The sequence below is a fragment of the Hypanus sabinus genome, chromosome 17 (assembly GCF_030144855.1).
Source record: "Hypanus sabinus isolate sHypSab1 chromosome 17, sHypSab1.hap1, whole genome shotgun sequence".
Classification (NCBI taxonomy): domain Eukaryota; kingdom Metazoa; phylum Chordata; class Chondrichthyes; order Myliobatiformes; family Dasyatidae; genus Hypanus; species Hypanus sabinus.
In genome coordinates this window covers 8,086,803-8,110,357 of record NC_082722.1, presented here as the reverse complement: position 1 = coordinate 8,110,357, position 23,555 = coordinate 8,086,803, and the positions used below count along the sequence as shown (strand labels likewise).

Here is a 23,555-nt window from a genome sequence, read left to right as displayed (position 1 = left end):
AAAAATTCAGTAAGATTTGTCAAACATGACCTTCCACACACGTCCATGCTGACTATTCCTAATCAGACCCTGTTTATCCAGATAATTATATATACCATCTCTAAGAATACTTTCCATTAATTTACCCACCACTGACGTCAAACTGACAGGCCTATAATGACATTTGAAATATTTCTGTCAGAGCCCCTGCTATTTCTACACCAACTTCCCTCAAGGTCCGAGTGAATATCCTGTCAGGACCCGGAGATTCATCCACTTTAATATTCCTTAAAAGTGCCAGTACTTCCTCCTCTTTAACCGTCATAGTTTCCATAACTTCCCTACTTGTTTTCCTTACCTTACACAATTCAAAATCCTTCTCTTTAGTGAATACCGAAGAAAAGAAATTGTTCAAAATCTCCCCCATCTCTTTCGGCTCCACACGTAGCTGTCCACTCTGATTCACTAAGGGACTAATTTTATCCCTCACTATCCTTTTGCTATTAATATAATTGTAGAAACACTATGGATTTATTTTCACCTTAAATCTTACTTGCCAAAGCAACCTCATATCTTCTTTTAGCTTTTCTAATTTCTTTCTTAATATTCTTTTTACATTCTTTATATTCCTCGAGCACCTCCTATAGGCATCTCATGCTGCCTATATTTATTGTAGATCTCCCTCTTTTTCCGAACCAAGTTTCCAATATCCCTTGTAAACCATGGCACTCTCAAACTTTTAATCTTTCCTTTCAAACTAACAGGAACATAAAGATTCTGTGCCCTCAAAATTTCACCTTTAAATGACCTCCATTACCCTTTTACATCCCTCCCATAAAACAAATTGTCCCAATCCACTCCTTCTGTCCTTTCTCATCTCCTCAGTTAGCCTTTCTCCAATCAAAAATCTCATCTCTCTCTCTCTCTCTCTCTCTCACACACACACACACACACACACACACACACACACACACACACACACACACACACTCACACACACACACACACACACACACACACACACACACACACACACACACACACACACACACACACACACAATGCTCGGCGATTGATTGAGCCGATCTACCCGATCGTTGTTGCCGGTTTCGCTTGTTCTAGTCTGCCAGAGTCATGTGATCAGAGCAATATGGCAGCCTCGGAGTGACCGGGAGCGGCGGAAGCCAGAGGTTGAAGCGACACCGGGAATGCCTTCGCGCCCCCACCTCCTCTTCCCCATCCCCATCCAGAGTGCAGGCTGCCCTCACTCCTCCTCATTTTCAACAAACAGTCGGTGTCGGGTTCCTCATATTCTTCCTGCTATTCTCCTAGTCGCCTGTTCCTCTGCCCAATTCCTCCCTCTCCGTCCAGACTGCCTGCTTCCCATCCAATCCCGTAGAGCTATTATTTGGCTTCACTTCCCACGTCTCAACTCTCATGCTGTTTCTCTCACTCGACTTGGTTTCTCCCTCTATTCAGTGCATCAATTTCTGAGGTGTCCTGTCTTCATGTTGACATGACCGATGAACTATATTTGTTTATGTCTATTTTATTTCTTTTCTCTTACGTTAGTTTACTTTTTCTCCGCAGCTTGTGTGTGATCACACTGGGGGTCCACTTCTTACCAACAGAATGAATACAGAAAAGGACTTTACACCGCTTACCACCAACATTGTACGAGCTCTCAATGACAAGCTGTACGAGAAGAGGAAGGTCGCTGCCCTGGAAATTGAGAAGTAAGAATGAACAGTGTACAGATGGTACCAATATAAATACATTTACTGTAAATAGTGAAGTCACTACTCAGTGAATTCTGATGCCTATTTTGAAGTTGGAAATGGAATGTTGTACTTCTGTGAGAGCATGTTGAGATGGTTGACAAGTGTTTTTTTTAATTCTGAGGACGTTAATGTCATAAGATGCAATCACAGAGTGCTGGCATTGTAAAAGGAAATTTAGTGAGTCCCATTCCTTTCCCCTTTCCTCATAGACTTGCAAATTCTTTCCTTTTGGAAATGTATCCAGACTCCTTTAGAACAATGCAGTTGAGTCTCTGTCTACTGCTGTTCATTGTATTGCATTCCATACAAATCCTGACCACTTAGTTCAGTGAGATTTTCACTTGTCATTTTGGTTCATTTGCCTTTTCAAAATCTTCTGATCATAATGTATCAGTTTGTATTTTTCAGCACTTGATTTCAACTGTCTTTCATTCCTTTCAATTTCTCCATTTCTGTCCTCTGTTAGTCATAGAGCACCTCAACATGGAAACAGGTCCTTCTGCTCACCAGGTCCATGGCAAACTATTATTCTGTCTAGTCCCATCAACCTGCACCTAGACCGTTGCCTGGCATACCCCTCCCATCTGTGTACTCATCCTAATTTCTCTTAAATGATGCAATCAAATGTGTATTACAGGTGGCCCCCATTTTTCGAACGTTCGCTTTATGACACCTTGATGTTATGAAAGACCTACATTATTTACCTGTTTTCGCTAACAGAAGGTGTTTTCACTGTTACGAAAAAAGGTAGTGCACGCCGAGCAGCCAAGCTGCATTCTTGCCGGCATTGCTTAAACACGTGCCTGTGAGCATCTGTGCTTTATGTCGATTTACTTTGCGCATCCGTTAGCAAGATGAGTTTTAAGGAATCGGAAAATCCTAAAAGAGCGAGTAAGGTTGTTACACTTAGTGTAAAACTAGACATAATAAGTATTTCGATCGTGGTGAATGAAGTAAGGACATAGTGAGTTTGGCTAAGGGTTTGTGGAAGTTGATGAAGATGATGTTGAAGAGGTTTGGCATCCCATGACCAAGAACTGACAGATGAAGAGCTGATGCAATTGCAAGAGGAAAGGATAACATTCGAAATGCAGTATTGAAAGTAACGTCGTCCAGGAACTTTAATTTTGAAAGGGTACGTAGGTTTAGGGCATATTTGCAGGATGGTTTGAGTGCTTACAAAGAATTGTATGGTAGAAAAATGCGCGAAGCTAAGCAGTCAAGCATACTGTCGTTTTTCAAGCCTTCCACATCAGCCACAGCAGGCAATGAACCTCAACCTTTGACATCAAGGCAGGCAGACATAGAAGGTGACCTGCCTGCCTTGATGGAAACAGATGATGATGAGATGACTCTCCAGTGTCCCATCACCCCAACCTCCAACAACTCAGCCTAACACACTATCATCAGTGTGCTCACTGTCTTCCTAATTCCAGTAAGTGAAACTACACTGTGCATACATTATTTCTACTTTATATAGGCTGTGTAATTTTATGTGTTACTTGGTTTGATTTGGTAGCTTCATAGCTTAAAGGTTACTGGAGAAGGTGTTTCTGCCGAGAGCGCTTGCGTGAGATTTTCGCTACAGTGGACAGTGCTGCAACGATTGCAGAAAAGTATTTCTATTTTATATAGGCTGTGTATTTATCCTATCATTCCTGCTTTTACTATATGTTACTGTTATTTTAGGTTTTATGTGTTATTCGGCATGATTTGGTAGGTTATTTTTTGGGTTTGCAAACGCTCACAAATTTTTCCCATATAAATAAATGATAATTGCTTCTTCACTTTATGTCATTCTGGCTTATGAACCATTTCATAGGAACGCTGTACCTTCGGATAGCAGGGGAAACCTGTATCACTTCTATTGGTAACTCGCATTATCCTCTGAGTGAAGAAATTCTCCCTCAGGTTCCCCTTAAATATTTTGGCTTTTACTCTTAACCCATGACATCCAGTTTTCATCTCACCTATCTATATCCATCATAATTGTGTATACCTCCATCAAATCTCTTATTTGTTTACAAAATTATCAGCCAATCATTAATATTGATGACAAATGACAACGGACCCAGCACCAATCTCTGCAGCACACCAGTTAGAGAGGCAACCATCTAATACCGCTCTCTGGCTTTTCCCACTAAGCCAATTTGCTAATTCATTCTGGATGCCAAACAACTGAACCTTCTGGACCAGCCTCCCATGCGGAACTTTGTCAAAGGCCTTGCTAATGTCCATGCAGACAAATTCCACTGCCTTTCCTTTATCAACTTTCCTGCTAACATCCTCGAGAAACAACACAAGATTAGATAGACCATGCAAAAGTCATGTTCACTTACCCTTAACTGGGCCCTGTCTGTCTAAATACTTATATATCCTGTACCTTAAAATACCTTACAATAATTTATCCATTACTGACATCAGACTCACTAGCCTATAATTTCCTGCCTTCTTCTCAGCAGTGATTCCCAACCTTTTTAATGCCGTGGACCTACACCATTAAATAAGGAGTTCATGGACTGCAGGTTGGGAAACTCCTGATTTAGAGCCTTTCTTGAACAACGGAACAACTTTAAGTATTCCCTTCCCCCCTCCCCCCCCCCATTCTTTCAGCACCTCATCCATGGCTAAGGATGTTTTAAGTCACCTCCGACAAGGTCCAAGGTCTCTTTGGTAGGAATTGGGGACGCATCTACTCTAATTTACCTCGAGACAGCAAGATCTCCTGTTCTCTAATTTTGCTACTGCCCATGACCTCACTACTGCTTTGCCCCAGTTATATGGACTCCGTGTTTGCCTCCTGAGTAAGTACAGATGCAAAATAATTCAGTTAAGATATGCCCCCTCACTTTCGGGTCGGTGCATAGATGATCACACTGACCTTAGTGATCCAGTTTGTCCTTTGCTGCCCTTCCGGTTCCTGTATCCGTATGTAGACTTAACATTTACCTTCCCCATAACCACTCCAGTATCTGCCTGGCCCATCTGCTTCCCATCCTCCTGCAACTCTACTTTTAAACCCCCAGAGCAGCACTAGCAAACCTCACAAGAAAATGTAAATGAACCCCTTCCAGTTCAGATGTAAACCATCCCATTGTACATGTCCCACATTCCCTGGAAGAGAGCCTAATGATCCAAAAGTCTGAAGACCTCGCTTCTGCACTTTCTCCTTAGCCATGTGTTAAACTGTATTATCATCCTCTCTTTTAGCCTGACTAGCATGTGATATGGTTAGCAATCCTGAGATCATCACCCTGGAGGTCCTGTCCTTTAACGTAGCACTTAACTTCCTGAACTCACGCTGCATGGCTTCATCACTCTTACTGCCAGTGACCTCTGGCTGCTCACCCTCCCACGTTGTCCCTGATCCTGGCAACACACCATCTCAAAATCTTGATCTCATCCACAAAACCCTTTATCTGCTTTCCTCGCTAATGAATTACCTATCACAACTGCTCACCTCTTCTCCCCCTTCCATTCGGAGTCACAGAGCCAGGCTCAGTTCCAGAGATATGACTGCTGTGGCTTTCTTTGGCTAGAGTGCCCCATCACCCAAGAATATCCAAAACAGTATACTTGTTATTGAGGAGAATGGCACAGGAGTACTCTGCACTGGCAGTCTATCCCCATTCCTTCTACTGTTTGTCACATAGTTTCCTGTGTCCTGCACCTTAAGTGTAACTACTTCACTGTATCTCCTATCATCTGTCTCTTCATGATCCAAAAATCATCTTGCCCCAGTTCCCTAATATGGTCTTTAAGAAGCTGCTGCTGAAGGCTCTTCTTGCAGCTGTAATCATCGGTTATTGTTTCCACATCCCACGAGGAACATTCCACTGTTCTGACTTATTCCACTGCTCCAGCTGTGCAACAAGCAAGAAAGAAGCTTCACCTCTCCTTATCAAAGCCTCAAGCTCCCCACTCACACAATGGCTGTTCTGCTTAAACTTTCCTCCTTTTTCTGGGCCATTGCCAAGTGCGTAGTAATCCAAAGGATCTCTATTTCTGCAGAAAGTCCTGACTGTACCCGCTCACAACTCTCTATAAGCACCAGCTCACGCTGTCTCAAGCTTACTCACTGGGTCTCAGGTTTTGATTGGTAATAATGTATGCTGAAGTGATCGTGTGTCCTTTAATTGCAAGTGTGAGGATGTAGTCCAAGTTATAATCAAGTCAAGTCAAGTCACTTTTTATAACTGCTGGTATAGCACGTAGTAAAAATGAGACTATGGTTTTCAAGATCATGGTGTTACATGACACAGTACAGAAACTAGACTGAACTACATAAAGAGAAAACAGAAAAAAAAACACTAAACTACTGACCTACCCAGGACTGCATAAGTGCACAAAGCAGTGCAGGCATTACAATAAATAATAAACAGGACAATAGGGCTCTGGGTATTGAGGAGGCTGATAGCTTGGGGGAAGAAACTGTTACATAGTCTGGTCGTGAGAGCCCGAATGCTTTGGACCCTTTTCCCAGATGGCAGGAGGGGGAAGAGATTGTATGAGGGGCGCGTGGGGTCCTTCATAATGCAGTTTCCTTTTCAGATGCAGTGTGTAATGTAAATGTCTGTGATGGCGGGAAGAGAGACCCCGATGATCTTCTCAGCTGACCTCACTATCTGCTGCAGGGTCTTGCGATCCGAGATGGTGCAATTTCCAAACTAGGCAGTGATGCAGCTGCTCAGGATGCTCTCAATACAACCCCTGTAGAATGTGGTGAGGATGAGGGGTGGGAGATGGACTTTCCTCAGCCTTTGCAGAAAGTAGAGACGCTGCTGGGCTTCCTTTGCTGGGGAATAATGGGGGAGCAATAATATCCTAATTTGGGCAGCACACATCTTGCAAGAAGTGTCAGATGTGATGTTGTTCCCATGAACCTACCCCATTATATGTCCAATAATTGTATAAATTGTATCAGTACCTTCGATTTTGGCTAGGCATATTTGTAACTTGTATGTTATTGAGAGATTTAATTAATTTTACTCACTCTTAATAACTGCTTCTTGCTTTTGACTGTCAGCGTACAATCACGTATTTGGGGTCAAAGGGAATCCAATTGTAGATTTTGGGTCCTATTCAGTAAATTATGAATCCTACACCAGTAGTCGTGGAAGAAGTGAAGGGAAACAAGAAATTTTGGTACCGAAATTGGTTTATTATTATCATAAGTGGAAGGGTTTGTTTGTGTGTCATTCAGATATCTGTTATCATATTTAATTATATTGAGGTTGTGAGAAGGAAAACAGAATGCAGAATATTGAGTGAGCAGAGCAGGTCGACAGATCAAATACAAGGAGAGCGATAGGGACTGCACTGCAGGTCAGCAGATAAAATACGAGGACCATGACGAGGTAGGTTGGGAGATCAATGTCATCTTTTAGCATGTGACAGATTGATTCAAGAGTCTGATAACAGCAGGGTCAAAGCTGTCCTAGAACCTGGTGGTATGTGCTTTTAGCTTTTGTATCTTCTGCCTGATGGGAGAGAGGTGAAGTGAGAATGACCAGTGTGGGAGGCATCCTTGATTATGTTTCTGCTTTCCCAAAGTAATGGGCTGTATAGACTGAATTAACTGAGGGAGTTGGTTTGCATGAAAGACTGGGCCGCATTCACAACTCTACTTTCTTTCAGCATTGTGCCAAGCAATTGCCTGGTAGGATGATTTGATAAGAGTATGCAGCATTTCCTTAGCCCTCTGAGGAAGTAAAGGCATTGGTATCCTTGCTTGACTGTAGTGTTCATGTTGCTGGACAGGTTGGTGATATTTACAACCAGGTATGTGAAGCCCTCAACCATCTCCATTCCGCACCATTGATACAGACAGGCATCACCCCCTTCCTGGTCAATGACTAGATCCTTTGTTTTGCTGACATTGAGAGAGAGGTTGTTGCCTTGACACCATGCCATAAGGCTTTCTATTTCCTTGCTGTACTCTGTCTCAACATTACTTCAGAGCAGGCCCACTAACATGGTGTCATATGCAAACTTGTGGATGGACTTAGATCAGAATTTGGCCACGTAATCATAAATGTTCTGTTGGAGTATTGTAAGCAGCTGTCAGTGCAGCCTTGTGGGGCACTGCTGTTGAGGTTAATCATGGAAGACGTGTCATTGCCAATATTTGATTGCAGTCTGTTGGTTAGGAAGAGAAGGATCCAGTTGCAGAGCTTTTTGGAGATGAGTTTGTTTGGAATTGTAGTTTTGAAGGTAGAGTTTAGACGATAATAGGAATCTGATATAGGTGTTTTTGTTATCCAGATGCTCTGGAAGTGAGCTGAGGGCCAGGGAGATGCTGTGGACCTGTTTGGTGGTAGATGAATTGCAGTGGTCAGGGTTGTCTGGAAAGCCAGAACTGCAGTGTGCCATGACCTGCATCTTAAAGCACTTGACAATGACAGGTATCCGAGCCAGCAGGGGTTAGGCATCAAGATATTCATTAAGCAATGAAAGATCTGATGACAGTGGACATTTTGGGAAATAATTGAATTCATGGAAGAAAAGCACTAGAAAAATTGTGGACAGATTCCATTACCCATAATTAAGGAGGTCAATACTTGGTTCCAGCTCTATTGTTCACTTACTGCAGGAACAAGATCATAATCCATCAGACTTAGAAGCAGTATAGAGCAACTTGGCCCATCATCCCTGCTCCACCAGTCAATCATGGCTGATTTGTTGCCCCTCTCAATCCCATTGTCCTGCCTTCTGGCCATAACCTTTGATGTCCTTCCTAATCGAGAACCTATCAGCTTCCACTTTAAATATACCCAATAACTTGGCCACTGCAGTCATCTGTGGGAATGAATTCCACAGTTTCAACACCCTCTGGCTAAAGAAATTCCTCCTTGTATTCTGAGGCTATGCCTTCTCGTCCTGGAATCCTTCACTATTGCAAACATCCTCTCAACATCCACTCTATCCAGGTCTTTCAATATTTGTTTCATGACCTCAGACTCCCAAGGTTGCTGGTGTGCAATAGCCATTTGACCTGGTAAGTCTGGGCCTCCTCACAATGTAGCTCGGAGTGAGGAAATCCACAATCGTCGCAGATAGTTCCAGAAGTGCAGATCTGGACATTGCTCCATTGTTCTAGCCTGGAAGCATGGCTGCTGTGACTGTGACTTTGTCACCCTGAGTGAGATGCGATGGATAGGATCCTTCCAACTCAAAGAACAAGGAACACCTCCACCTGGAAGGGTGAACCCAAAGAGGAAAGCTGACTTTTTGAATTGGGATTTTCGGTCAAGAAAGTTCATCTGGTGTCTTCATGTTGGCTAAGTGAGTTCCCAAGACCCTGCATTTCAGATGTTAATAAGGCAGAAGCTCCCTGTGGACATCAGTGTGTACACTCTACCTCTGGAAGCTCCTGATTAAACTGGGAAGGACTTCTGCTTTCGCCTGTGAACCAGAGGGAGACAAACCAATCCTCAAGTGACGTCACAGAATCTGAAAAGTGGTTAAAAAGAGTGTAGGGAAAGCTGATAAAATGCTTGGAACAAGATTTTATTGTGAGACAAGTGCAAGTCTTCATGACAATATTACTGGTCCATGCAATGGTGCGTGTTAAATTGTGTTATCATCAGAGCAAGAGATTGCGAAGGTCTCTGTATTGTGACTGCTGGACGGACCAGTTCTTAATCTGTTGTGTTTTGTAACTCCAAAAAATAAATTTAATTTAAAGGAAAAGGTTAGCGTCTGAAAGATGTGAGTCTAACTTCATGTTTACTCCAAGTGAGGTGTGCACGTATCACATGGTAGCATTATGATGTATACAATTCATGTATTTTTTACATGTAAGCTGTGGTGAATTATTTAAACAACAAGAATGCTTAATCAGGCAATATATTTACAATTTTACTCATTACTGAAACACTAAGTACATAATACTTGATGGAGTTGATGGCTTTGTGGTAAAGGTTGCAGATGATACGAAGATAGGTGGAGGGGTAGGGAGTGCTGAGGAAGCAGCTCAATTGCAACAGGACCTGGACAAATTGGAAGAATGGGCAAAAGAGTGGCAGATGGAATACAGTGCCGGGAAATGTATGATGATGTAAAAAGGAACAATAGTGCGGACTATTATCTAAATGGAGAGAAGGTTCAAACATCAGAGGTGCAGAGGGACTTAGGATTCCTTGTGCAAGCCTCCCAAAAGTTTAATTTACAGGTTGAGTTTGTGGTAAAGAAGGCAAATGCAATGCTGGCTTTTATTTCAAGGGAAATAGAATATAAAAGCAAAGAGATAATGCTGAACCTTTATAAGACACTAGTCAAGCCGCACTTGGATTATTGTCAACAGTTTTGGGCCCCGTATCTTAGAAAAAATGTGTTGTCGTTGGAGAGAGTTCAGAGGAAGTTCACGTGGATGATTCTGGGGATGTAGGGGTTAACATATGAAGCTCGATTGGCAGCTTTGGGCTGATACGCACTGGAATTTAGAAGAATGTGTGGAGATCTCTGAAACCTACCGAATATTGAAAGGACAAAATAGGGTGGATGTGGAGAGGATGTTTCCTATGGTGGGGGTATCCAGAACTAGAGGGCACAGCCTCAAAATTGAGTGGCAACCTTTTAGAACAGAGGTAAGGAGGAATTTTTTTAGCCAGAGAGTAGTGGATCTGTAAAATGCTCTGCCAGAGTCTGTGGTGAGACCAGGTCCGTGGGTATATTTAAGGCTGAAGTTGATCATTTTCTGATTGGTCAGATCATCAAAGAGTATGGTGAGAAGGCAGGTGTATGCGGCTGAATGGGATCCAGGATCAGCCATGATGGAATGGTGGAGCAGACTCAATGGGCTGTATGGCCTTATTCTGTTCCTATGTCTTATGGTCTTGTAATACTTTTCCCTGCTTAGCTAGAAACTCCAACTCAATATCGAATGCGTTTCAACTATATACACAGTATACTATATAATACAACTACTAGACAGACATCCGCAGCATATTTTTAAAATTGTCCCATTCAGACTTAAAGATTTAATTGCTGTAGAGGCTTTCTTACTCTTGTGGGATAACGTTTTTCCTGACAAGGGAAATTGCTCTGCTTGGCTCATGAGACTTGTGGCTGAAATAATCTCAGGCTCTGGGGGCCTCCTCCATGATGGTTGTAGACTGCAGGAAGTGGTTCTGACAGCTCAGAACAATTTTTTTCTCCTATCCTTGGCTTTTCCCTAATGTACTGTACTTCTTTCTCATATTCCTTCTCTTTTTCACGCCTTTTTCTCACTCACATTCTTTTTGTCTATCTTTTCTTTTCAACTTTTGTTTGTTTTTCTCATATTCCTTTTTTTTCTAAGTTGTGCATCTTGATCTTGAGAAGGTGCATTTAGTTCACTGGAGTATTCTCTTATTAATCCAATTGCTCCCTTTACAATCTCATCACTCCTCTTGGTTTCCTCATCCACAACATCATCTGCCAAATCCTCTGTTTTTGTATCTCCATTGACTTCTTTCTTTTTGGCCAGCAAGGCTTTGGTCTTTGTCCCTACTTTTACAAGCAGCTTTTTGCTTCCCACTTGAAGTTCGTGCAATAACCTTAACGCACGCAGAGTAGCTTATGGTTCTTTATACACACAAAAGCTGAATGCTTGCAACTTTCCTGAAACTGTTTGAACTCTCTTCCAGCTTAACACCAAGCCACATTTTACAAGTAGCTGCCTGATTAGCATGTCAGAAGCTTTCTCAGATATGTTGCCTACAAAAGCTGCTGTAGTCAGACCACTACTTATGTCATTTTTGTGATTCCTGTGAGCAGCATGGTCCTTCTTTGGTCCAATATCCTTTACAGAGGCACAGATGTTGGCACCAGCATCTTCCTGCTCTCTGTTGGGCAATGATTCATGGTGTACAGCATGGAGGCAGTTGTAACATCATCCAGTATCTTTCTTAATTTGTTCTGCAATCAACAATCACCTCGGTTCTGTGTTGCTTCACAATATCAGCAAAGGTAACCGAAGGTTTGGTTGGAGATGTTAAACTTCAAAGCGAACTGCAGGCCCAATGAATTCAGCAATATTGGTACTTGTTTCTCATTGGCTGTTATATTTGCTTCAAAATACTTCAGTCTGCTCAGTATACATGAGCGAGTTACCTGTTGAGCAATGGAACGCATCTGTCTTTCCAATGTAGCCAGCTATTTCTGATCTTTTTTAAGAATTTCATCACTTAATGAACTGTGAAATCTTTCATTTTCTGCCTTTCTTAATTATACTGTCTCTGCACATGCTGTGCTGTTTTGATTTTACTTGTCATTCCTTACTGCTTTTTTTTTTAAATTTGAACGTTTCACTGCTTTTCAACCATTCAGTAGCTGCCTCGGGTTTTAAAAATACTTTGTCACCGCTCTTATGATTTGTAATTCCAAGCATTAAACTAATTAGGGGTAAAGATGGGACTCTGAAATGTGAGTCTACCTTAGTTTTAATGTAAGTGAGGGTGGTAGCGTCATGACATGTGTAGTTCATGTATTTTTATGTATAACCTGTGGTGAATTATTTAAATGAACAAGAATGCTTAATCAAGCAATATATTTATAATTTTACACAAATATTACTGAAATATGAAATTTCACTATGCTACCTCTAAAATGCAAAACAAAACTGCTGCTAGAGAATCAGTTCTACTAGTTTCAAGGACCTTGCAAATAGAGTTTTTGGCACAGAATATATAACCATATAACAATTACAGCACGGAAACAGGCCATCTCGGCCCTTCTAGTCCGTGCCAAACGCTTACTCTCACCTAGTCCCACCTACCTGCACTCAGCCCATAACCTTCCATTCCTTTCCTGTCCATATACCTATCCAATTTTACTTTAAATGCCTCTACCATTTCTGCTGGAAGCTCGTTCCACACAGCTGCCACTCTCTGAGTAAAGAAGTTCCCCCTCGTGTTGCCCCTAAACTTTTGCCCCCAACTCTCAACTCAGGTACTCTTGTTTGAATCTCCCCTAATCCTAATGGAAAAAGCCTATTCACGTCAACTCTATCTATCCCCCTCATAATTTTAAATACCTCTATCAAGTCCCCCTTCAACCTTCTACACTCCAAAGTATAAAGACCTAACTTGTTCAACCTTTCTCTGTAACTTAGGTGCTGAAACCCAGGTAACGTTCTAGTAAATCTCCTCTACTCTCTCTGTTCTGTTGACATCTTTCCTATAATTTGGTGACCAGAACTGTACACAATACTTCAAATTTGGCCTCACCAATGCCTTGCACAATTTTAACATTACATCTCAGCTCCTATACTCAATGCTCTGATTTATAAAGGCCAGCATACCAAAAGCTTTCTTCACCACCCTATCCACATGAGATTCCACCTTCAGGGAACAATGCACCATTATTCCTAGATCACTCTGTTCTACTGCATTCCTCAATGTCCACCACTCCTCACTGGCATCTCCCATCCAGCCACTGTTGAATCCATTTTACTACTTCAATATTAATACCTAACGAACAAATATAAATAGGCCCTTCAACCAATGAATCCATGCCAACAATACTGCCAACAAGAGAACTCAACAATACTGTCCTTGAACTGAGTTTTTCTCTATATCCCCAACAAACTGGTGCAGTCTCACCACCATCTCATATTGATAAGTCATGAAGGTTTCACGTTAACTGAAAACCAGCAAGGTATCTCCACAGAAGTTCTAAAACATGGTAGAGAAGAAACTCAGTCACGTTCACATCTTCACGAAATCTGGAAAGAGAATATAATCACAAATCACAAATGGTGTAATTGCAGCTATTTTAAGTGTGAAGGAAATCTGGCTGATAATTCAAGATGAGCTTTATTTGTCACATGTCCATGGAAACACAGTGAAATATATCTTTTGCATCATTCACTGCCAAGCACCAACATTGTATGCCCATGACTCATTAACTCTCTCTGTTCTGTTGACATCTTTCCTATAATTTGGTGACCAGAACTGTACACAATACTTCAAATTTGGCCTCACCAATGCCTTGCACAATTTTAACATTACATCCCAGCTCCTATACTCAATGCTCTGATTTATAAAGGCCAGCATACCAAAAGCTTTCTTCACCACCCTATCCACATGAGATTCCACCTTCAGGGAACAATGCACCATTATTCCTAGATCACTCTGTTCTACTGCATTCCTCAATGTCCTACCATTTACCATGTATATCCTATTTTGATTATTCCTACTAAAATGTAGCACCTCACACTTATCAGCATTAAACTCCATCTGCCATCGTTCAGTCCACTCTTCTATCTTGCTTAAATCTCTCTGCAAGCCTTGAAAACCTACTTCATTATCCACAACGCCACCTATTTTAGTATCATCTGCATACTTACTAATCCGATATCACCCCATCATCCAGATCATTAATGTATATGACAAACAACATTGGACCCAGTACAGATCCCTGAGGCACACCACTAGTCACCGGCCTCCAACCTGACAAACAGTTATCCACCACTCCTCACTGGCATCTCCCATCCAGCCACTGTTGAATCCATTTTACTACTTCAATATTAATACCTAACGAACAAATATAAATAGGCCCTTCAACCAATGAATCCATGCCAACAATACTGCCAACAAGAGAACTCAACAATACTGTCCTTGAACTGAGTTTTTCTCTATATCCCCAGCAAACTGGTGCAGTCTCACCACTATCTCATATTGATAAGTCATGAAGGTTTCACGTTAACTGAAAACCAGCAAGGTATCTCCACAGAAGTTCTAAAACATGGTAGAGAAGAAACTCAGTCACGTTCACATCTTCACGAAATCTGGAAAGAGAATATAATCACAAATCACAAATGGTGTAATTGCAGCTATTTTAAGTGTGAAGGAAATCTGGCTGATAATTCAAGATGAGCTTTATTTGTCACATGTCCATGGAAACACAGTGAAATATATCTTTTGCATCATTCACTGCCAAGCACCAACATTGTATGCCCATGACTCATTAACTCTAGCCTGTACGTTTTTGGAATGTGGGAGAAATCGGAACACCTGAAGGAAACCCATGTGGTGACGGGGGGAGCTCCTGACAGAGAGTAGTGGGAATCAAATCCCAATGTTACAGCTGCTGCTGTGCTAACTGCCCTGCTACCATGCCGCTCCTCTGGAAGAGCTTTTCATTGTGTATTGCAGGACAAGTCATCAATAGCTTCCAGTCCTTGAATAGCTCCTTGAATTCCTTTGTGGATTTCATTCATCTGGAGCTGCAGTAGACGTGATTCAAGAGTAATGTGTCTTTGTACCATGAATGTTTGTCGATGGACAAGAAACATTTGGTGATACAGTCTTGGGGCGGCACCATCACATTGCTGCCTCATGCCTCCGTGATCCAGATTCGACCCTGACGTTGCGTGTTATCTTGGAACACCAGGGTATTCTCTGGGTGCTCTAGTTCCCTCTCAAGTCCCAAAGATGTGATGGTAGGTTAATTTGCCGCTATAAGTTGCCCCTGGTGTGGATCAATGGAAGGAGAGTTGGGGAGGTTTAATGGGCACGTGAGTGAGAATAGGTTACAGGCGGTAATTGGACTGATAGGAATGCTCTGAGAGCTGGCATAAACTCAATGACCTGAATGACATCCTACATCCTGAAGGAATATGCACGCCTTCAGGACGTGCAAAAGCCAAATGTAAATAGTTGGTAGGAACATAACATTTCCGAAACGACCCGCGCACCAGACCTGCTGACCAACTCCAGCTTCACTTGTGACGGAATCTGCAGCCCCACGCTGGCATCGGTAGAACTGAAATGCAAGTCTTCAGGGTCTTTTTATCCAAGTCATTCATGAAGTGTTAACAGCCAAGTGGTATCCAACAGCACAATAAATCTGCTCTGAGAAGTAAGGGCTTTATAGCCCTTCTGCTTTTTGATTAATTCTCCATTCTTATCATTAGACCTAATCCTAATCTACTCTTTATCAAGATTAATCCTAATCTTGTGAATTTTTTTTAATTCCTCAAAGGGCCTCAGTAAAGCAGCCAACGTAATCATTCCCGACATTATCTCTTCTGATCAGGCAGAAAATACAAAAACTTGAAAGCGTGTACCACCGGGCTCAAGGACAGCTTTTTTCTGCTGTTTGAATGAGCCCCTAGTATGATTAAAAAGGTCTCTTGACCTCTCAGGCTACCTCATTTTGGCCTTGCACCTTATTGTTCACCTGCACTGTACTTTCTCTGTAGCTGCAGCTCTTCATACTGCATCCTGTTACTGTTTTTTTTCCTTTGTATTACCTCAATGCATTGCTGTAATGAATTAACTGTATGGACGGCATGCAAAGCAATGTTTTCACTGTCTCATTGCACATGACAATAATAAACCAATTACCAATAAACCATTTAGTGTGTGGAATCAAAAAACTTAAAAATCTAACAGTAGGATATTGTCGGCCTTGTTATTGAGGCAGTTTGAGAAGATGTCAAATGGAAAAGTGAAAGGGGCTCAAAGCGGACCCGTTTCCTAAATCTGATGCAACGTATCTGAAGTGCCATTGATATTGCAGAGCTTCCAAACGTCACTAGATTCTGAAACAGTGCCTACAAATCAGAACGTGGCAAATATAAGGCCATGATTTAAGAAAGGTGGAAAATGGATCTGTTGACAGTAAAATGCTGCAGTTAAAGGCTTGGTAGCAGGCTACACAGAAAATAATTTTATTAGGGAGAACCGACGCAGTTTTATGAATGGGAAGTCTTGATGGGTATTCTCAGAAATTTTAAAGATGTGATTACAAGTAGATACCAAGGGAGATCACTTTATTCTTTACTTGGTTTGCTGTTGTTGCTAAACTAGAAGAGGACCACACAGAGGGTTAATAACAAATTAGTGAACTGGACAAGATGAAGCACTATGTGAGGAAGTTGGCTTTGAAAGAATTGGAAAAACAACTAATTTATAACTGTCAGCAGCTAGTAAATGTGGGTGTACAGGATAATACCTTACCTAAAGAGGGTATTTGCAGTTTGCACTTGTGGTGGTACGCACTCAGTGGTCACTTTATTAGGTACCTTCTGTATCTAATAAAGTGGGCACTGAGTCTATGTTCATTGTCTTCTGCTCCTGTAGCCCATCTGCTTCAAAGTTCAATGTGTTGTAAGTTCAGGGATGCTCTTTTACATACCAATTCTGTAACATGTGGTTATTTGAATTCCTGTCAGCCTGAAGTAGTCTGGCTATTCTCTGACCACTCTTACTAACAAGTTTCTGAGATACTTGAAGCACCGTATCGGGCACTAACTATCATTCCACAGTCATAATTACTTGAATCCCATTCTGATGTTTGGTCTGAACAACAACTGAACCTCTTGACCATGTCGGCATGCTTTTATGCATTGAGATGCTTGTTAGATATTTGATTAACAAGCAGATGTAAGTTGTAAAGTGTCCACTGAGTGTATTTTCACAAGATTGGATTCTAATGTGAGGCGTTGTCTTATGAAGCAAGATTAATCTTAATTCCTATACTCACTGAGGGTGGTTTCATTGAGATTTACTGGCATGAACTCAGTAGGCTCCTTTTGCTGTAAGTATCTACGGTTCCGAGAAGGATTGATAGGGTCAAGGCTGAGAGACTTCTCTGTCTGGAAAATATTGTAGGTTATATATCTTTTTAAAGCTTGTCAGATCCATGAATACTCAGCTGTTGGGTAAACTCAAGTCTGATCACATGTTTGGATTAAGAGGGAATTGGATGAGGTGTGGATCAGCTGAGAAAGTAAATGAGAGTGATATGACCAACAACGGGCCGGACCTAAACTAGACCTTCTATTTGGTGAGATGAAAAACACGTAATTTACTGCATCCCAATGGCTGGGTTTGCTGCTGGCAACCTCTAGTTTCTCTGCATTCCACAGCTGAGTGTTTTCGGCCAGTTAAAGTGATTTCCGGTGTTAGAGATGCTATTTTGTGGCACAGCGAATCTCATTCATCCCTTCCCACTAATCTCCCTCCTGGTACTTATCCCTGAAGGCAGCCTAAGTGCTACACCTGTGCATTCACCTCCCCCCTCACCTCCATTCAGGGCCCCAAACAGTCTTCTAAGGCAACACTTCACCTGCAAACCCTTTGTGGTCTTGTGTCCAGTGCTCTTCTACATTGATGCAACCTGTAGTAAATTGGGGGGCTGCAGAAGTGGAATTTCACCATTTTAATTCCTATTCCCATTCCCTTCACGACATGTCAGTCCATGGCCTCCATTTGGACCATGATGAGGTAACAGCAAGGAGTTGCAACACCTGTCTGGGTAGCCTCCAACCTGATGGCATGAACTTCAATTTCTCCGTCTGCACAAAACAAATTTCTCTCCACCTTCCCTCTTTATCTGTTCCCTGCTCTGGCCTCTTACCTGCTTATCACCTTCCCCCTAGTGTCCTTCCTTCCTTCCCTTTCTCCCATGGTCCACTCTCCACTCCTTTTTATCAATATCAACATGATAAGATTAGTACATAGATAATGGGATTACAAACTTACAAAATTAAAATGAACATAAAAGGATACAAAAGCAATGAGTACAATATAGTTAAGTCTTCCCAAATCATGAATGATACAAATGTCATATAAAAAAAACAGAAAGGAGAAAAAGAAAAAAAAATTAATACCCTAAGAAAAACTAAACTAACAGACTAACCACTAACTATTAAAGAAAAAAAAAGAAAGAAGGAAAAAAAAGGGCTGTTCATAGTACCTATATTTAAAAAAATTACAAAATCATCAGTGTCCCCAACTCCAATCCTCTCAACATATATATATTATATATAATCAAAACCGGAAAAACAAATAGGATTGGAACAGGGTCAAATTACATCATGAGAAAATATTAAATAAATGGCCTCCAAATCTTTTCAAATTTAATAGAAGGGTCATATACAACACTACTAATTTTCTCCAAATTTAGACATAACATAGTTTGAGAAAACCAATGAAATACGGTAGAGGGATTAATTTCTTTCCAATTCAAGAAAATAGATCTTCTAGCCATTAATGTAAGAAATGCAATCATCCGACAAGCAGAAGAAGATAAATGGATTGACTCCATCATTGGTAAACCAAAGATTACAGTAATAGGATGAAGTTGTAAGTCAATGTTCAATACCGTGGAAGTAATATCGAAAATGTCTTTCCAATATTTTTTCAAAAGCGGACATTACCAAAACATATGAGTTAAAGAAGCTATCTCAGAATGACATCTGTCACATATAGGATTTATATGGGAATAAAAACGAGCCAATTTATCCTTGGACATATGAGCCCTGTGCACAACTTTAAACTGTATCAATGAATGTTTAGCACATATAGAGGATAAATTAACTAATTGAAGAATTTTATCCCAATTCTCAATAGGGATAGTAAGGTTAAGTTCTCTTTCCCAATCATTTTTAATCTTATAAAAGGCCTCTGAATGTATTTTCATAATTATATTGTAAACATTTGATATTATACCTTTCTGAAAAGGATTTAGCTCTAACAATTTCTCCAAAAGAAGAATCAAGATTTGGAAAGGTAGGAAGTACAGTGTTTAAGAAATTCCTAATCTGTAAGTATCTTAAAAAAATGAGAACTGGGCAAATTATATTTATTAGATAATTGTTCAAAAGACATAAAATAATTATCCAAAAATAAATCAGAAAATGGTAGTATTCCTTTAGTCTTCCAAGCTGAATAAGCTTGGTCCATAATAGAAGGATGAAAAAAGAAATTGGATACAATAGGAATAGTTAAAACAAATTGATTCAACCCAAAAAATTTCTGAAATTGAAACCATATATGTAAAGTGTGTTTGACTATCGGATTGTCAATTCGTTTATGCAATTTAGAAAGAGCAAAGGGAAGAGAAGTCCCTAAAATAGAACCCAATGAAAATCCTTGTACAGATTTAGTTTCCAGATTTACCAATGAGGGCTAGGAGGTAAATCCCAATCCCTTAACCAACATTTCAAATATCAAATATTAATTGCCTAATTTTAGATTTTATTATTGGGCAATGCCAATCCACCTTCCTTCCTTGCCTTCTGTAAATATCTTTTACCTAATCTAGGATTTTTGTTCTGCCATATATGTGAGGAAATTTTTGAATCAACATTGTCAAAAAAGGATTTCGGAATAAAAATTGGTACCACTTGAAATATATATAAGAACTTAGGTGAATTAATCATCTTAATAGCATTAATCCGACCTATCAGAGCTAAAGACAATAGTGACCATTTAGTAAACAAACATTTAATCTGATCAATTCAGGGTAAAAAATTAACCTTGAATAAATCCTTATGATTTTTTGTAATTTTAATCCTTAAGTATATAAAAAAGTCATTAACTAATTTAAAAGGTAAATTTCCATAAATTGGAACCTGTCTATTTAAGGGGAACAATTCACTCTTATTAAGATTCAATTTATACCCGGAAAAATTACTAAACTGAGCCAACAATGATATAACTGCAGGAATGTATTTCTCAGGATCAGAAATATGTAATAACAAGTCATCTGTGTATAATGATAACTTATGTATATCCATCCCACGAGTAATGCCAAAAATGTTAGGTGATTCTCTAATAGCAATTGCCAAAGGTTCTAAAGCAATATCAAATAATAATGGACTAAGAGAACAGCCTTGCCTGGTACCCCGAAATAAATGAAAAAAGGGAGATCTTTGATAGTAAAAACCGAGGCTACTGGAGTATGATATATTAATTTAATCCAGGATATAAATGTCGGACTAAAATTAAACTTCTCAAGCACAGTAAATAAGTATAGCCATTCAACTCTATCAAATGCTTTCTCCACATCTAATGAAATGACACATTCTGAGGTGCTGCGTGAAGGAGTATAAACAATATTCAATAATCTCCTAATATTGAAAAAAGAATAGCGATTTTTAATAAAACCAGTTTGATCCTCCAAGATAATTTGGGGAAATACCTTCTCCAGTCTGGTCGCCAGTAACTTGGAAAAGATCTTGGAATCTACATTCAATAAGGATATTGGTCTATAGGATGCAGAGTCAGTAGGGTCTTTATCTTTTTTCAATATTGAAGAAATGGAAGCTCTATAAAAAGATTGTGGCAATTTACCTAGTCTAATTGCTTCTTCAAAAACCTTGCATAACCAAGGAAAAAGAGTAGAGGAAAAACACTTTAAAAATTCCACTGTATACCCATCTGGACCTGGTGCTTTCCCAGAATTCATAGAGGAAATAACCCTTTAATTTCTGCATCCGTAATATGAGTTTCTAATATTAAAAGTTCTTCTGATGATAATTTTAGAAAATTCAATTTCCCAAGAAAATCATGCATGGTATTATGATCATGAGGAAATTCAGAATGATACAGGGAAGTATAAAAATCTTGAAAAGATTTGTTTATCTCATCATGGTTAACTGTCAGTTCACCATTCTGTTGACGAACCTTAATAATTTGACGTTTAACCGAAGCATTTTTCAATTGGTTAGCTAACATTTTACCTGATTTATCACTATGTATATAAAAATCAGTTCTGGTTTTCATTAATTGATTTTCAATTGAAGATGTAAGTAATAAACTGTGTTCCATTTGAAGCTCAACCCTTTGTAAAGCTCACCAGGAGCAATCGAATATTTCTTGTCAATTTCTTTAATCTTATCAACCAATAAAAGAGTTTCCTTCTTAATACATTTTCTCAAGCCAACAGAATAGAAGATAATCTGTCCACATATATATGCTTTAAAAGTGTTCCAAAGTATTCTGCAGGAAATTTCATCCGTGGAATTAGTTGAAAAGAATAAATCAATCTGTTCCTTCATAAATTTAATGAAATCTGGATCTTGCAGTAAGGTAGAATCAAATCGCCATTGCTTAGTACTAGAAGCTGTATCCATTAATTTAAGAGAAAGTTTCATTGGAGCATGATCAGAGATATATAATGTCATAATTACAACCAGTTACAGATGGAATAAAACGAGAGTCAATGAAAAAATAGTCAATTCTCGAGTAAGAATGATAAACATGTGAGAAAAATGAAAACTCTTTGAACACTCTCCACTCCTATCAGATTCCTTCCTCTCTATCCCTTTAACTTTCCCACCCACCAGGCTTCAAATTATTTCTAGTGTCAGAGATGCTATTTTGCAACACCTTCTAGCTATCCTTTTTCTTTGTTTTTTTTATTCTGACAGCTTCCCCCTTCCTTTCAGTTCTGAAGGGTCTCAGTCAGAAATGTCGACTGTTTATTCTTTTCCATAGGTGCTGCTTAACCTGCTGAGTTCTTCCACCATCTTGTTTGTGTTGCTTTGGATTTCCAACATCTGCAGAATCTCTTGTGTTCCCATTAATAATGTTAGTTCCAAATTCTTTGACAGTGTTTTAAAGTTTCTAATCAGAGATTTCAGTCAGCCAAAGCTCTGTGAATACAGCATCTCTGAAATTTCAGATAAAATTATTTTTAATGCGCAGACTGCAGAGTTAGTAGTGATCAACACAAACAAGATGGTAGAGGAACTCAGCAAGCCAGACAGCATCTATGGAAAAGAATAAAAAGTTGATGTTTTGGGCCAAGACCCTTCATCAGGTGTTGATGAAGGGTCTTGGCTGAAACATCGACTGTTTACTCTTTTCCTGGCCTGCTGAGTTCCTCCAGCATGTTGTGCATGTTGCTTAGATTTCCAGCATCTGCAGATTTTCTTGTCTTTGAGTTGATAACGATGCTTACCGACTAGGGATTCTACAGACCTGGTGGCAGCGATCTTGCCTAATCGGCTCAGCTGAGCGAGAGGCTTATACAGGCGATGCAAGAGGAAGCAGAAACGTGGCAAGAGAGCCAGTGTACTAGCTAGGCCGAGAGCTAACCCAAGCAGGCCGGCAGTACTGTCACTTCTCCTGGCCAATGTTTGCTCGCTAAAAATAAAATAGATCCACTGAGACTGAGACTACACGCACTAAAAGAGATAAAAAAAACTGCTGCATTCTGGTTTTTACTGAAACATGGCACAACCGAAACATGCCCGACTTGGCATTTCAACTTGACGAGATGACTGTTCTGTGCAGACAGGATCTCCTAGTCAGGGAAATCCAAAGGAGGTGGAATTTATGTGTATATTAACTAAGGCCGGTGCACAAAGTCATCTGTAGTTATCGGTCACTGTTACAATTAAATGGCAGCCACATAACCTACTCGGGTTTACTGTTGTGTTCATCACACTGATTACGTCCCATCCCGCTCCCTCCCCCTTGCCCTCGAGCACAAATGCATTGGGAGAGCTTTACAATATCATCAGCTCTCACAAAACAAACATCTAGACAGTCCCTTCAAATTTCAGGAGTCTTCAATCATGTTAACCTGCAAGACTTTTTTCCCAAATTCTACCAACACATTGCCATGTCCAATAGGGGAGCAATCAGATGCAGTACTTTCAAAGCCTCACAAGCCCTCATCTTAGCCTCTCTGACCATATTTCTATAATGTTAATCCCAGCAGACTGTCTGCTGCTGAAAATGGAGAAACCAGTCAAGAGGACCATCACTGTGTGGCCTAATGAGGCAATCTGTATGCTTCAGGACTGTTTTGAACTAACTAATTGGTAGATGTTCAAGGAGGTTGGCACAAACAGACCACGAGGAATATGGCTCATCTGGCACCAGCTACATCTGTAAGTGTTGTTCCCTCATCTCACTCCCCAACCAGAAGTCTTGGCTGAATGCAGAGGCTCCAGGCTACTAAAAGTAGCCTGGAGGCACTGCCTTCATGTATGAAGACAGAACAACCAGGAGAAACCTCATCAGAGGCAAAGACTGCCTACACACAAAAAATTCAGGAGCACCTGTC

At 40.3% G+C, this 23,555-nt stretch overlaps 1 protein-coding gene across 2 annotated transcripts in view; it reads left to right on the top strand.

The window, feature by feature from the left end:
- Window positions 1-1,123: 1,123 nt before the first annotated feature.
- Window positions 1,124-23,555, top strand: part of vac14 (vac14 homolog (S. cerevisiae)) — a 496,659-nt gene continuing 474,227 nt past the window's right edge. For both annotated transcript variants that reach the window (XM_059992522.1, XM_059992521.1), the window contains exons 1-2: window positions 1,124-1,169; window positions 1,570-1,715. In XM_059992522.1, coding sequence (XP_059848505.1) covers window positions 1,612-1,715 — 104 coding nt within the window. In that variant the 5' untranslated portion in view covers window positions 1,124-1,169; window positions 1,570-1,611. The remainder of the gene's footprint in view (window positions 1,170-1,569; window positions 1,716-23,555) is intronic.